Source organism: Bubalus bubalis, chromosome 4 (genome assembly GCF_019923935.1).
Source record: "Bubalus bubalis isolate 160015118507 breed Murrah chromosome 4, NDDB_SH_1, whole genome shotgun sequence".
Classification (NCBI taxonomy): domain Eukaryota; kingdom Metazoa; phylum Chordata; class Mammalia; order Artiodactyla; family Bovidae; genus Bubalus; species Bubalus bubalis.
Genome location: NC_059160.1, coordinates 146,835,264 through 146,851,886, shown reverse-complemented (window position 1 = coordinate 146,851,886; position 16,623 = coordinate 146,835,264). Strand labels below are relative to the sequence as shown.

The window sequence follows — 16,623 nt, the reverse complement described above, 5'->3', positions numbered from 1 at the left end:
GCCAGGATTCAACTCAAGTCGTTTTGACTTGATCTGTCTTGATCTGAGGCCCTAACCTCAGCCCAGTTGCTGCCTTGCTAAGTCACCTCAAATAAGTTATCTCCTATTTTGGAGTCTCGACTTCTTCTTCTGTGAGATGAAGGGACTTGCGGGAATGACCTCTATGGACTCTAGGCCTTGTAAACTCTCTGCTCTGGGACTGGAGAAGTGACTGTCCTTAGCTTAGATCTCCCTTGGTCTGTTTGGGATAATGTGAACGATGCAAGGCAGTCCCCACATTACAAGCCCAGTGCCTGCTCCTGCCCTCCAGAGACAGATGCTGAGCCTTCAAGGAGAAGGAAGGGCTGGTTGTCCTAAAGAGTCCTTGGGGGCAGCCAGGGAGACGGAGGAGAGGCTTTGAGGATGGGTCATGGCTGCAGCAAGGTAAGGGAGAGTCTGGAGGCAGGAGGAGCTGTGTCCCTCCAAACCACAGTAGAGACAGTCTCCCAGCCTCCAAGATGATGGGGCCCACAGCCCAGGCTCGGGGACCACCCTAGAGAGTGGTGAGAGCTCTCACCCAGGGACTGGAATGGGCATCAGGCAGACAGAGCCAGAGTGGGAGGCCCATCAGGAAGGCCCTTGACCTCTGGGGCTGGAGATGCCAATGGTTATGATTTGCTCTTACAGGCTTCTGTGGGCAGCTGGCTTTGTCCAGTCTGGCACCTGCCCTTCCTGTCCCACACCTGTGGCTGCAGCCCTGCCTCTGCCATAGATGCTCCCATACAGCCCACCCTGGACTCCATGGCTGGGGAAAGGGGACGGCAGTGGGCACATCTGGCAGGCAGGCACCTGGCCAGGCTTCCAGCTGTCACTCTGGCGCCTACAGGTCTCAGCAACTTGTTCCCAGAGGAGTTGCATGTTTTCCCACCCACCACCCACCCAGCGGAGGCTGGAGACCCAGATGTTCCCTGCGATGCCACATGGGAGAATCTCCTTGGGGAGATGCCCAGCGGCCAAGGGCACAGTGCCAGCCCTGAGAGAGACTTGTGCATCAGATGGGGGAACAACCAAGACCTAAGGGAGTTAGTTCCAGGGCCCCTCCTGTTCCACTGCTTCAAGGCCTGGTCGCTGGAAGATTGATGACAATTTAACCACATTCACCATCCCAGCTTGAGCCCAGGCCTCTGAACAGGCCCGGCCACCCAGATTCGTGCCTATGCCCAGCTCTGCTCTCTTTGCCACTGGCCCAGCCCGAAGCCATTTTCACTGCAGATGGAAAATATCCCACAAGGACAAGTTCACAGTGAAAAAGAGAACAAGCATCTGTGCATTTCTGGACCCCAGTGTAAGTAAATGGAGAGTGGTGGAAGGGGCACCACTTTAAGTGAGTGTGCAAGGGTGTGCGGAAGGATATAGATGTGCCCCAAAAGTGGATTCCAGTCTTATAAGTCAGTTTCACAAATAGCAGCACACATGTCCTCCCAGGCAACCAACACTTAACCAGGGGAGAAGGCAAGAACATGAGTATCATCTGCAGTGGCCTCCCCAGGGTCCCTGGACCAAGTTTGCATTTCCTGGTCTGGGGGGCCTCTCTGGATCTTGTCCAATTCTGGGGGAACCTCATGTTTCCAACTGGTCCCTTGCCCCAATGCAGTGTGTCTTCCCCTGGGACCTGAGCTCTGTGATCTGCCAAGTAGAGCCCACAGAGCTACTGGCAGCCCCCCTGCAGGGACACGGGGCCAGGTGGTGGATGCTGTGGGTCAGGCTAATGAGTCCCAGAGGCTCAAGAGGGACTTCTTTGATTTGTTTAACATTTGGCCTAAGCTTTGTAAACAGAAATCTAAGAACCAACAGGCCAGCTCTCGCCCTGCTGCCAGCTAAAGGCTCCAGCCGTGCTTGGAGGCCGTGGCCAGGAGCAGGGAAGCGGGGCGAGCAAGGAGAGAACCCTACTGAGGTTGTGGCCCGCCTGTCCTCCAGCCCCTCTGCAACCGCTGGTGACAGAGGCCACGAAGCTATGACATTCTGGAGATCTGGAGACTCCTGGCCGTGGGGCCCTGGACAACCCGGGCTTGGGTTCTTGCTGCCCACCACTCATCGGTTTGTGTCTCAACAGTGTCAGCTATAAAATAGGATAATTATTCCTCTTCAACTTCCCTCTCCTGACTAATTCATCTTGGAATTCCCAGGACCCAAGCACAGTGCTTGGCACTGATGGATGTTCCCTTCTGTATAAGTATCACTGCTCTAGCGCAGTGGCCAGGATGCCTGGACTCTGACTCCTGCATGCTGGGTGGTGTCAGGACACAGCTGGGCTGACAGCTCTGTCTTGTGTCTCAGAGCGAGAGGACATCCTGCACTAGGAATGACCCATGGTGCAGGTGCTGGAGGCCACTGAATTGCTCCTGTGCCTCTGTTTCCTCATCTGTAAAATGGGCCATAGCACTGTTGTGAGGTTTAAAGGAGACAATCCACTCGAGTGCTCCCCACAGCACCAGGGACATAGCACAAACCCTCAGGAACATCAGCTGTTGTTATCATTATTATGATCATCAGCAACACCATTATAAGCCTTGCCCAGCAGGGAAGGAGGCTGACATCCTGTGCCCTCTCTGAGGGCAGGAGGCTGACATCTGGCCGCCTGGGCCCCCGGCACAGGGACTCACCGTGGCATTGACGGTGAGCTGGTAGGCCTGCGTGGTCTCGTAGTCCAGCTCCCGGATCACTGTGACGATGCCGCGTGCGCTGTCGATGGCAAAGAACTGGGAGGGGGGCTGGAAGGAGTAGAGGACGCTGCCGCCTGCGCCCAGGTCAGGGTCCGTGGCGTTCACAATGAAAATGGGTGTCCCCACTGGTGTGTTCTGGGGATGAAACAGAGCAAATAAAAGGGTGAGCTGGAGCTCAGAGCAGCTGCCTCCATCAGTGACTATTCCCCCAAAGCCCATTAACCACGTCCCTCCAGCCAACCAGACCTGAGGCTTCATCATTTTTATTCTAAAAGGGTTCACAGGAATTTAAAACGCTACATCTATTTTTTTTCCCTCCATTTTTTGATGGCCTCCTGGTGGCTATAACAGCACCAGTTCCAAAGATGATCTGCTTATCCTGAAGTTCCGGATGAGGGCCTTTTGGTCCCCAAACCCCTGTTTCTTGGCAGTTCTGCTTTCTCTGTTAGGTGCCCCTTGGCTGCCCAAGCCTCAGGCATGGGCTGCTCTGGAGGGCAGCCAGGAGTCTATGTGTTGGGAGGTTCCAAGGACAGGGAGCTGAAAGATGTGTAATATGGGGAGGTGGCATAGAGTCTGTGGTGGGGCTGGCCCACAGAGATTTCTTGACTTGCCTAGGGGTGGGGCATCCACATAACATCCCTGGGCCATGGCAGCCTGTAACCAGAGAGGCCCACAAAGCCTGCTCAAATGTCACCACCTCCTGGGAGCTTTCCATGATTCCCTTTGCTACACACTGTGTTTGTAGATAGACCCCTGCCCCTTTCTGACTTGGAGTTTCTGGTTAAATGTAACTTCCTCATGGAAGCCTTCCAGACCCTTAAGGCGGGTCAGCCCCTACCATGCTCCCAACCCCTGCCACTATTACATTCAGGGTCCCATAGCACCCTGGAATGTTTCATCACCCACAGTTCCTTTGTAATTCCCTAGTCAGTGCCTGTCTCTCATTGCACATGTGCTCCATAGAAACCATAGAGCTCTATCTGCCTGGCCCAGCAGGTGCCTGCCACATGGCAGGTGTCCAGTAAGCATCCTTTATGAAGACATGAACGAATCTCTATGGCAGCATCTTAGCACATTGTATTCTAAGTATCTGTTTGCATCCTCTGCCCAACTGTCAGCTCTCATCACGATCGTGCCCACCACAATGCTTGGCAGGTAAGCCACATCTGCAAAATTCTGCGTGAGTAAATTTACTCTTGACTCAGTGAGCTCTGGACACATCAGAAGATAGGCTACCTAAAGAGGCTCTGCCCAGAGGCAGGAAGAAACAATTCCTGCTCCTGCTCACTGACGGTGCTGTGCCACATCTGTGTTGTGAGCTGCACCCATCAGCTCCGTGACAAGTAGCTTTCTAGGTGCTTGCTATGATCCCTCTTTCAAAAAGGAAGCCAAGGCTCAGACAGGTTAAGGAACTCACCCAAGTCACACAGCTAGGCAATGGCAAAGACCCTAAATTCAGGTATAGTTCATTCTAAGCCTATGTCTTAGCTCTAAACACTTCTGTAAACCTTGAGGGCAGTTTTTTCCCCTAAGTCTTCCACACAGTGCTGAGGTCACCTGCCAGCATGGGTGGTACCCTCTAGGCCAGAGTGTGGGACTGGCCTGAAAGTTCCCTGAGGGCAGAGACAACATTCCTGTGTGATCTTTTTACACTGGGACAATGACTGAGTACCTTCTGACACCTGCAGGGCTCCTATCAGGAAGACATCACACAGCTGCCCGTCTCTGTGCTGCTGCCCATGACCTGGGTCACTACCTCGAGAAGCTTCTCTCTTTGAAGACCAGTCTCAGGCATACTGGAAGCCCTTCCCCAGGGCTGTCTGCTGGAGGCAAGTGTGTTCTCTGTAAGACCTCTAATTGGGCTGGAAAGGGCCTCCAGAGGACAAAGCCACCCAATTGCCATTGTTTCTCTCTGAGTGTGCTGCCCCTCCCCCATCACCAGGCAAGTGTGCACCTGAATGGACAGGCTTACATCCTATCCTTTTCCAACCCACGCTGAAGACAGGGGCAGACAGGTAAGACCCCTCTCCTCCATCCCATCCTTGATGCTCCATGCCCCTCTGCATAGGACACAAGCCTCATAGTCTGGTCTTGTCTCCTCCTTCTCGCTTTATTTCCTGGCAGGTATCATATCGTAGCCTTTTGGCTAAGATCATGTGCAATATCTTTTCTTACCAGTTTACTATTTCCTGGCACGTAGAGCTACTTGTACTTCTCCAAACCAGCACACTCCCTTACACTTCTGAGTTCCTGAACCTGCTTTGCCTTTGCGAGGTCTGCCCTACCCAGCTCAGTGGCTTGGAAAACAGATGCTCTCTTTCTCTCCAAAAGAGGGAAAGTGTTCAAGTGTACAAGGGGGCAGAGGGGACAAGTGCTAGATTTCAGGGATGGACAGACTTCTGTTGGAACCTAAGTCTTACTGTGTGTCTTTGGGCTAGTTACTTCATCTCTCTGATCCTTAATCCCCTTTCTGTGCATCAAAGTTAATAATATTTCATACAGTTAATGTGAAGAGTACATGAGCTCCTGAGTATAAACTTCCCAGAATATATTAAGTGCTTAGAAGATGGCAGTTGTGATTTTATTGTCTGAATGCCTTCTAGAGGGTGGCAGACAAGAACATCTTCAAGGGTAGGGCAGGGAGGCATAAAGAAGCACCATGACTACTAATGATACTGCACTGGACATTCCCTGTCTGCAGTCCCCAGATCCACCGAGTACCCTTCTCTGCCATGACCCACCCCCTGCCCGCCTCCCAAGTCTTCAGTGCACTGCATTCCCAGGCTGCCAATGGGAGAGGCTGGTAGGAGCTCAGAGTTTGGGGAGGAGGCAGGAGGAGAAAGGGTTTGAAGTGTTACTTTCCCAGTCCCTCCAGCTCCAACCCAGCAGCCCCTCCTCTCCAGCCCCAGGTTTCAGTGGCTCCAGCCCTTCCCCTTGCCCCTCCAGTCCTAAGAGTAGAAAGAACTTCCCCTGTTGCTAGTCCTTGGAGCCTCAATATCCCTCAGTGTCGCTCCAGCCCTGCACCCCCTCTGGAAGTTGTCTCTTCACTGAAATGCCTTTATTGGAACTATCCGAGATGAACTGTTTCCTGGGGGACCCTGACAGATGCAGGCACTCTGCAAAGGACCTACCCTAAGCCACACGTTCAAAGCCCCAGAAACTGAACTCCCCAGGCGCTGGGCTCAGCAATGCCAGCCTCCATCCCAACATGCCAACCACAGGAGACTGGTCTGGAGGAGATCTTCATGAGGTTCTCAGCTAACCTACAGCTCTCTCTCTTCCCTCCTTCCCCTCTCTACATCCAACATACACATCTCAGGAGTGCCAGTGTCAGCCCCAAGCTCCAGAGCAAAGCATGCCATTGCAGCCTGTAGCTCTTGCCACAAGAGGGATAGACATGTTCTGATTTCAGGGCAGCCAACCCCCAGTGAGGCAGCTGGACAGCACTTCAGAGCACACCCCACATGGAGTCAGTGCCCAGAGGAGAGAGACGGCTCCCACGAGAATGTCAGCTCTCCAGCCGCCTGCCTCAGGGAGGAAAGGACATTTCACTCATCCATACTGCATAGTCTGGGGCGAAGGCTCTCTGAGCATCTGGTCAGAGGATTTAAGAGCAAGCTCCAAGAAGACAGGAAAACGGGGAAAGGAAGGGATGGTCCTGTGTCTGACCTTCTTGGATTATGTTTCATGCCCTGCAGTGAAAACCCATTTAACTTCTGCGTAACTTAGAAAAGGTTTTAAATAGGCCTGACAAGGAGCCATTCCCTTAGAAGGGACAGGCCATTGGAGAGGAAAGAATGCTGATCTCCTGCATTTCCAATCCTGGGCACCATGCTTTTCTGGGAAATGGGGGGAGGGGACTCTCACCAGCACATACACTGGGGGATTCTTGGAGCACCCAGCTACTGGTTCACAGAAACATCAGATACGTTCACAGGCTGACACTCAACGCAAGCAGATTTCCTCCATGGGGCCAGGCACATCTGGATTTTCAAGTACACAGTAGGCAGTTACCACCTGGTGCTCGGAGTGTGGGCTCTGAGTCAGACCTCCTAAGTTTGAGCCCCAGCCTTTTCCCTTGTTGGTTGGAGACCCTGGACATGTGCTGTTAAATTTATTATTTTGGTCTCAGTTTCCCTATGTAAAGGAAAATGTAAAGGTGGAGCTGTTAACACTACCTATATATCCTGGGGTAGTGGGAAACTTACACGAGCTAAGGTGTGGGGAGAAAACCTCTCACTGAGCCGGGCACACGGCAATATTGAGCGACACTCATAAATGGTCCCTGCCATTATTATGGCAGTGATATGATAATAAAATACCATCACAGGCAGCATGAGATGAGCCTGTTTAAAGTGGTGTGGGGGGATTAGAAGCAGGGTAAATGGCTGATCTCTCCATCACGAATTTAGACAAATGGGTAGATCAGAATTCAGGAAGAGAACACCTCTGTTGACTGGTTCACGGCTGTTGCAGACTAGGATGGGAGAACCTCTGAAGACCCTCCAGAGTGGGTTTGGAGAATGTGAGATGAGGGGTGGGATCTGAGGGAAGGGTGAGAGGAGTTCCTGGAGGCCAAGGAGCTCCTGAGCATGGAGGCCAGGCCAGACCATGCACCACTCAGTGAGAAGATGGCTTGAACGTGGAAGCTGGAAGGCACCTTGGAGATTATCCAGCCTAGTCTCCCCGGTTTTTAGATGGGAAAAGTAAGAGGATGCACTTCCAGGCTTTCTGTCTCACATGTGCTTAATGGCAGAGCTGTGCCTGGAAATCAGGTGTCTTAACTCAAGTGCTTTACTTACGCTACCCAGAGACACTACCCACTGTGTCCTGGCCCACCCTCCTTCCAAGCAGAGATGCTCTTTTTACCAAAGGGATGGATCTAGGCAGCTGTGTTTGTACCAAGTGACTTCAGACCCAGGCCACATGCGATTGGTCCAGGGGTAAACACCTGACTCAAGCAGGCCAATCAGATGGGGCCTTGTAAATTAAAGCAACTTTCCATGGGAACTTGAAAGAAAGATTCCTGCTACCTGGTTGGGGTAGAGTGGGTCCCACGACAGGCTGAAAGTCACACAGAAGCCATAGAAACAGAGGTGCAGAGGAAGCCCATCTGCAGTGAGCATGGGGCATGGTAAAGCAGAAAGCAGAGACAAGGGCTCTGAGGGCCTCCCCTGCCCCAGCCTTCACAGAACCCATCTGGCCCTCCCCTCCTGTCCTTGGCTGTGGTCCTGAGACACAGTCCATGCTGTTCTTTCTGTGGGTACCACTTGCTCATTCCAGCCCACATGGGTCTCAGCTCCTTGCAACCTGGTCTGCTCAGGACGCATCCAGCCATGGACAAGGCCTCCTCACTGCATACCTCACCCCAGGTTCATCCTGCCCCTCGCCTGCTGGGATCTGGCCTTTCACGCTCACAGCTGGGCCATAGAAAGCAAAGCTCATTACTGCTGAAGGCACAAGAGGTAACATGGGGAGAGGAGAGAGGCCTGGATGAATGAATGTAGGCTCTGTCTTCCTTTCAAGTGTCCCCAGGCACTCCTTTTAACATGCAAATCAACTCAGGTCGTTGTGAAGGTCAGCAAGCATGTGGGATGGGAGGGGTAGGTCTGGGAGAGCTTGACCATGGGGCTGACACAATCATCCAGGACAGACCTGGAGAAGAGATGCCCCAGAGAGTCAGCTTCTGCCCGCCTGGAGTCAGGGAACCAGTGGGACAGTGCCTCTATAGTGTCTGGTCTTAGAGTTTGGGGTCTACAGAACCATCTGCCAGGTGGGCCAGGGCCATGAAAAAGTAGGGCCAAATGGCTCATTTCGGCTGGGGGTGGGGAAGCCCCATTCTAGGGCAACTTCTCCCCACATATTCACTGTGGAAAGTGGCTCCGGGTCCACCTCTGTGCTGGAAAGGAGCAGCTGGTCTCCAGAGGAAAGGCTGCACAGGACGTGATTACTCCCGTTCCTGAGACAGGCCTCTTAGCCCACGTCTCTGTCTCAGCTCGGCTTCCAGAGCTCCTTCCTCCACGGCACCCCCTGTCCAGCCCCATCCTCTTCTTCACAGCTTCTGGGACATCTCCTCAAGTGCACTGCCCCTGCCTCCTGGGGGCTGGGGAGTGTGGTGAGGCATAGTCCCCAGCAAATCTCCTGCCCTACCAGACCGTCCCTCTCGGTGAGAGGCCCGCTCCATGCAGGTCACAGACCGGGCAGGCCCCGCACTCTTTCCACTCCCCATTTAAGCTCCGCATCACTCCTGATGGACGTGCTGTAAACGGGCCACCCTGTGCAATTCAGAGACAAATAAATCTTTTTGCTACTCCTGGGGTGACAAGGGAATAGACTCTGGCAAAGTTCTACCATTCCAGGGATCTTGTTCGTTAATAATAATGATAAATAGCTCACTTCTCACATGCAGTGTGAGCCGCGTTACTCTGGGTTTCTACAGAGGTGGCCAGGGGTGCTCACTGGAACGGGTGAGGGGCGCAGGGGCAGCGAGGGAGGAAGAGGGCCAGACAGGCAGCACAGAGGGTGGAAGAAACAGGTGGAGAGAGTGCAAACAAAGAGGAAGGGAGAGAAGGGGGAAGGCGGAAGGAAGACCAAGGGGGATGTGAAAGGGGCAGAACTGGGGGCCAAAGCAGACTGGGGATGCGGGGGAGAGAGTTTGTGAGAGCAGACAGAGGGAAGAAAGTTGGGAAGAAAGGAAAGGAAAACTTTAAGGAGCAAGAGAGAGATTCTAGAGGGAAAGTTGTGAACAAAAGACAAGAAGTAAAAAAAAATTCAGAGCAGCACGAGAAAGACCAGAGAGAGAAATAAGCCTGCCATACCCTCTCATCTTCATGGTGCACCCTCCTCCCCGCCCGTGAGATTTATTCTCAGTCCTGGACCAAACCTCGAAACAAGCCCAACCGTTTCCATTGTAGGTGCCATCTCTAAAGGCGTTATTAATATTTATGGAATGCTTGCTAGATGCTGCCACAGTCTTTAATATCTTATTATAAAGCCTGTTATAAAATGCATTAGTAATAAATTCTTGACAGATGGAGTTCTGACAAGGTGCCAGTGCCTTGGTGAACAGACCCTCCTGGACTGAGCTTGTGGCTCAGAGGCTGGGCTGCTGGTCCCTGAGGAGGGGACTCAACCCTTCACCTGTCAGCATTGTTACAAATTTTATCTCATTACCTCCTTTTCCCAGATGGGGAAATGGAACCTCAGAGAAATGAAGCTACTGGCCCAAAGTCACACAGCTTTAACTGATGAGTAGGATTTTAAACCAGGTCACCTCTGTGTCCCCAGACCTTGGGAACCCTGGAGATGAGGGTAGAGAGTGAGCTCAGGGCTCCTGCCCAAGCAGAACTGGTTCATTTTCTCTATAGAAGGGCTGGGGATGACATGCCCGAAGATGGTAGATTCAAGTTGTCTGGGTTAGGGAAGAGAGCGTTGGTAGAGAGTTTTAGCCCAAAAAGAATTTCAGAAGAAAGAAGGGTCTCAAAATTTGAACACTTTCACTGGAGAGAAGGAAATGGGCTCCCACTGTGACTAGAATAATTAAAGTTATAAGTAAAGACATTTCTGATGGGGGTGGCAGGGGTAGGTGGTGCCAGGCAAAGTGGAGGTGCCCATGTCTTGGTCTCCACTGATGCCAAAGAGGTGCTTTTTTTCACTTATGACTCTGGAGCCGGGGCCTACTGGGGAGCTTGGGGATGGTATGAAGTTTGGGAGGCTTTTGGCATTCCAGCTTATAGGGGAGAAAAAATGAGGTCTGTGGGAGATATGGGCTGTATTTCTTTCTCAAACAAGCAAGAAGGCCTGTGTGGGCACCAGATGAGAGCAAGGTCTAAGAAAAGAACTGGTGCAAGGAGGAGAACCAGGAGAGGCGGGTGCCCACTGGGCCTCCGTGGATATTTCAGGTGCCCTCATTCTGGTCAGGGAGAGGGCACATGGTATGTACAAACACCCACACATGTTCCCATACCCACACACGTGCACACACGCTCCAGCACCTCCCTCTGCAGAGGAGGCTGGAAGAGATCAGTTACAACATCTCTTCTGTCAACCAGTGTCTGTTCTCTCTCAGACGATGTGCACTGGACTCTAAAAGGTGTTAGATCTGCCCTGAGGGCCAGGATTACTGTCAGGTGGAGGTGCCAGCTCTGTGGGCAGAATGAGCCTCAAAGGGCTGGGCCCCAAGCCCCGCATACCCTAATGTGGCTCAAGCACTTTCTCTGGACTGAGCTGGACTCCTCAGCTGTTCCATTCTCCATGGAGCAAGCTCAGTGCTCTCCTATCTCCAAGAGCCTGCTCCTTTCTCAGCCTCTGGCTCCATACTGTCTATTCTGAATCCTGGAAAGACCTGCATCAAAGTGCTTACCTAACTTCCATCCCCAGTGGATGAATCTAACATGAATCCCCGAGTTCTGCCAGTGTCTTCACCTGCCGGATGTGCCCCTCTCTCTGGCCTCCCACTCCTCACCAATCACCAGGCTCTGTCAAGTCTTCCTTCAACATTCCTCACATCCTCCCCCTCTCTCTGTGATTCACCTTAGCCACCTCTGAGGCCCTAGCACTGTCACTGGCACATAGAAGGCATTCAATAAATGTTTTAACAAAATCAGGCTTTGCTGTTAAACACAGCAGATTGAACATACCCACTGATTTCTGTTTCTGTCCCAACCCCTCACCAAAATGACAATATGGAAGTCTAAAATGCATACATCCATAAGCACAAAAAGAACAGGAAAGGAGGTGATAATGGATGATCGGTGTCAACAAAATCCTGGAAACAGACGCAACTGGAAACTGCCTTAGGAGAGAAGGGAAAGCTGAAACTTTGGCTAGCATCTTAGAATCTCAGGAAAGCTCAGGAAGTGGAGACACAAAGTGATGCTCAAAACAGGAAGACTGGCTGCAAATCTTTAAGAAGAGTGGTAAGACTCCCAGATGCCTTCCCCAGCTCTTGCAGAAGGTAAGGGGTTTGCGTTCTGGAGGGGCTGAGGTAGTCAGGCTCTGGACTCAGACTGGGAGCTGGAAGAGGCACTGAAAACTGGGAGGTTAAGTGAAAAGCGGCATCTCCCCTCATTCCCATCTCCAGTCAGGCCTCTTATAATCATTCGGCCTTGTGAAGGCTGACAGCCAGCAGGAGATAGGGAAAACTGGCCCAAGAGAAAAAATATTAACATGTTGAATACCCCCAAACACATACAAATCCAAGTCCTCACCTAATTATCAAGTCCACTGGTTAATACGCAGCACCCTCCTTCCTGCACTGTGCTTTCTCACTCAGTCATGTCTGATTCTTTGTGATCCCATGGACTGTAACCTGCCAGGTTCCTCTGTCCATGGGATTTCCCAGGAAAGAGTACTGGAGTGGGTAGCCATTCCCTTCTCCAGGGGATCTTCCCAACCCAGTGATGGAACCCAGGTCTCTCACATTGCAGGCAGATTCTTTATCATCTGAGACACCATGGAATTTCAAGAATACTGGAGTGGGTAGCCTATCTTTTCTCCAGGGAATCTTCCTGACCCAGGAAACAAACCAGAGTCTCTGCATTACAGGCAGATTCTTTACCTGCTGAGCTTCCGGGGAAGCCCATCCTCCTTCCTACCCTGTCCTAATAGGCCTAGTGAGCTTCCAGGCAGGTAAATGTGAACTCACTCTTAAATAGGAACAGACAACTAAAGGTCACTACACATTTGAGAAGAGCTTCTAATGTGAAAGACAGAGAGGAAAATAGTAAAAAAGGAGTAACAACAATACATATCTTTAACATGTTTAAGGAGGCAAGTCAATCCTAAAGGAAATCAGTCCTGAATATTCATTAGAAGGACTGATGCTGAAGCTCCAATACTTTGGCCACCTGATGTGAAGAACTGACTCATTGGAAAAAGACTCCGATGCTGGGAAAGATTGAAGGCAGGAGAGGGGGACGACAGAGGACAAGATGGTTAGATGGCATCACCAACTCGAAGGACATGAGTTTGAGCAAGCTCTGGTAGTCGGCGATGGATAGAGAAGCCTGGAGTGCTGCAGTCCACAGGGTTGCAATAAGTTGGACACGACTGAGTGACTGACCTGAACTGAGAGAGATAACATAAGACAGCATCTTTGAAATAATCTTTCAAGAAGAAGAAAGAACTAGTAGATAGTAAAAGCTCAACAGAAGAGTTGGAAGATAAAAAGAAATTTCTCCAAAACTAGGACAAAACTTAAAGAGACTTAAACAGGGGAGGAAAGTAAGAAAATTAGAGTAGTTTAGAAAATTCAACTCCCAACTAACAGGGATTCCAGAGAGAAAACAGAGCAAATAAAGGGGAGCAAATTATCCAAAAAGTAAAATAAGAAAACTCCCCAAACTGAAGAACATGCTTCCAAAGGGAAAGAAGCACTATCTGTTCAGAAGAAAGTTCCACACTGAAGCATAAAACGATGAAATTTCAAAACACTGAGTATTTAAACAAAAACATCCTAGAGACTTTCAAAGAGAAAACAAAAGGCCACAATCAAAGGGTCAAAAATCAAAATGGCACCAAAGTTCTTAATAGCCAGAACACAAAGGAAAAATGACTTCACAATATGAGGAAAACTACTTTTATTCTAGAGTTCTATACCCAGCCAAACTATCAACACACATGCATGCAAAATAAACACATTTTTCAAAACAAAATTTCAAGAAATTCTCCATGAATTCTTGTTCATGAAATTAATGAAGGGTGTATTCTACGAAAATGAAGGCAGAAACTGAGATAGAAGATATTAGGGAACCCATGTAACAGGAGATGGAATGCAGGAGAGAAACAAAAATGGACTTTGAGTGACTTCCTTACCTCCCTTATGCATACCCTACATCAGGCCCCTTTAGTCATTCAGCCTCCAGAATAGCAAGCAAGCCAGAGCATACCCAGTCCAGACTGGAGCAGGAGGATCAATGCTCCAGGGAGACTGTTGCCAAGAAAAACATAAACTGCATTTAAAAATCAATATAGTTTTAATACATGGAGAGGTGGTATTCAATTATGTCAGAATATTTAGGGGTGAACAAATGATAGGTTTATAGATCACTAAGCAAGCAAACAAAATGAGGTAATTATTAATTCTACAGAAAGCAAAAGAAGGGATATAATTACACTGGAAGTATAATGACAGTACGGTACACTATGTGGCTCAGCTGTGAATAATATTTACATAATTATAATGCTGCACACACTAAAGGTTGTGTGAGCTAAAAGGAGGAATATAATTATGTTGGGAGGATGGGCAGAGCACATTAAGAGTGGTGTGTGTATGTGTGTGCAGCAAAGATGAGGTAAAGGGTGGTGTAGAAGTTCAATTCTCATCCTTCACAGCTGAAAGTCGAAAGATAATGTCTAAAACTAAAAAAATGTATAAGCATGCAATTTGGAAATAAGGTAACTATCAGTAGCCATCAGAAATTGAATGAGGTTATCTCAGAGTGGGAATCAGGAATGGGGAAAGGATGAGGCAGGGCACTGCTATTTTTATTATAAGCCTAGCTTTACTATTTGACTTTTAAACTCATGCATATATGACTGATAACATTAATATAAAAATTGAGAAAACCTCCCTATGGCTGAACCACTGCAGTGGCCTCCCCTCTTTCAGCTCTGCTCCTGTAACTAATCTTGGAGAGTTACTGCCCTAAAGCACTGACCCTTCATCTTATTTTTCTCCTCAAACACCATCACTGGCTCCTCTTTCCTGTCCAAGGCAAGTTCCTGCTGCACTTGAATGTCACCATAGTCTGGTCAAAGCTTCCCTTTCCAAACTCATCTTTCATTTTTGTCCTACTGAGACCCTCTGCTTCGGTCAGACTGGTGTACACAGCAGCCCCCAGAATGCTGGCCCACTCTGCTCGAGGTACTTGTGCCCTCTCCACATCTCCACACACATTCCTGCTGATAGTTCTCCTAGGGAACAGACATCACCAACCAGCACGGGGGACCGAGGCTCTCTCCCTTCCCCGAAGTGGCCTGGCTGCCTGGGCTTCCTAGGTACACAAGCCCAGGCTGGGATTGAGACACTGTCTTCTGCCCACACTCCTAGGCCCTGCTTTACAGAGATGCTGGACATGCCTGACTGGAAGAAGCTCATCAGAGGAACATCTGAGGTCTCCCTTCTTTCTTCTCAGAAATTTGGTTTTCAAAGCCAGGTAGGATACCCAAGTATGAAATGGCCCCAGCTATCTGTTTATTCAGAGATTAAGGAGATCCAGGTAGTTTTTCTCACTCCCCCTGCTACTGAGCACCCCAGCCCAGGGACCTTCCGGCAGAATGAGTAACAGAAGAGTTTCAAGATCCACTCCATCCCTGTGTGCCACTTCCATGCAGCACCCACACTCCAGGGCTGTCCCTGCACCTGCCTTCCTACAGCCACTCTCTCCCCGCTCTCAGCTGCAAACCTGCAGGAGCTGAGGGAGGGGGCATGCTGCAGCACAGGGCGTGATACCTCATGGACAGTGCATGGCTGCAGAGCGACCCAGCAGCTGGCTGCAGGACCCATGCAGGGAGAAGGGGACAGGAAGGGCCGTGGCAGCGAGGCAGCCCCTGTGCCCATGCTGGCTCCAGTCTCCATGACATGCTGCTTTCCACACCAGCAGTTCAACACCCCCTCCCTCAGGGCTGTGATCCCACCTCCCTCTCTATGGCATGGCAGGAGTAACAGGAATCAGAGTGGAGGCAGGAATCCAGACCTTGGCTGTTCACTTTTACCATCTCACCCTTCCCCAACTTGAGAGTGTCGCCCAATGGACTCCTGGGAGACTTCCCTGCTCCCTCCCACAACAGGAACTTGGAAACTGGCTTCTGGAGGCAGGAAAGGATCCATTCAATGACGATTACCCGCCCCCACCCCCACCCCCCATGCACATTGGCCTGATTGGGAAAAAAGAAATCAGAAACAACTGTCCTGAAACTCTGGGTCACATTCCAGCTTTCCAATAACAATCTATATGACTTCCTTCTCTGTTGCTACAGGGCATCCATGCAAACATCAAATGCCTCAGTTTTCCCATACAGGAAATGGGTACAACAGTCCCTGCCCTGCCCTTCCACACAGAGCTGTGAAGGCAATACAATGCTTCACTTTGAAAAGTCAAAGGTCAAAACAAAATCTTTATAACTTTCTGCAGAAGGAGAAAATTCTAAGACAAAAAATTAGGGAAAGCTACAATGAGACCTATAGAAGAGTCCTCTCTAGAAAGCTACCCTGGAGTCCCAGAACCAGGGTCATCTGGGTGCCGGGACACTGTCCCTGAGCCTAGGGCTGCAACAGGCTGAGTCCAGGACAGAAACAGGCTGTGCCTAAGGCATGAGGTGGCTGGTCATGAGACTTGGTAGATTCTGGGAAGTGGCAAGTGATAGAGAATGGAGTCTCCTGGGATTTTTTAAAAACAAGAAAGGCCTTCCAGGGGTCTAGGGTAATAACTCACACCTACTGAGGACTTCCTATGGTGAGGCCCTGTTGTAAGCACTTCCCATGCACTATCTTGTATAATCCTCTTGGCAGCTTGTGAGACAGACATCATTACTATCCCATTTTCCAGATGTCCAAGGCCATGTATACTAAGCAGGTACTCTGGGACTTGCACTCAGGCAGGCTGTGCCAGAGCCCAGGCTCTTCAGCACCATGCTATACTATTCTCAGTGCTGAGTAAGCAAATGTATTAGGTCCAGGAGGCAGGGGGATGGCCAAGATGACCTTGAGAAACTTGGATCCTCTCATTCATGTTAAATGCCAGGAGGGCCTACTAAGGATGTTTAAAGGGGTTGCCACAGAATGACTTAGGCCATGCAGAGGTTCCAGGCTCAGGACTTTACAGGTGCCAGGTGCCACCAGGAAGATGCTGGAAGGGGAGGAGTCAGTTACCAGGAGCTGTCAGGTTCTTTCATCCATCAATCCCAAAAACGTATGTGG

General features: G+C 50.4%; 1 protein-coding gene across 10 annotated transcripts in view; it reads right to left on the bottom strand.

Annotated features, from left to right (window-relative positions):
• CDH23 (cadherin related 23) overlaps nt 1-16,623 on the bottom strand; it is a 436,720-nt gene that overhangs the window by 262,696 nt on the left and 157,401 nt on the right. For all 10 annotated transcript variants that reach the window (XM_025284698.3, XM_044942219.2, XM_044942217.2 and 7 more), the window contains exon 7: nt 2,643-2,837. In XM_025284698.3, coding sequence (XP_025140483.3) covers nt 2,643-2,837 — 195 coding nt within the window. The remainder of the gene's footprint in view (nt 1-2,642; nt 2,838-16,623) is intronic.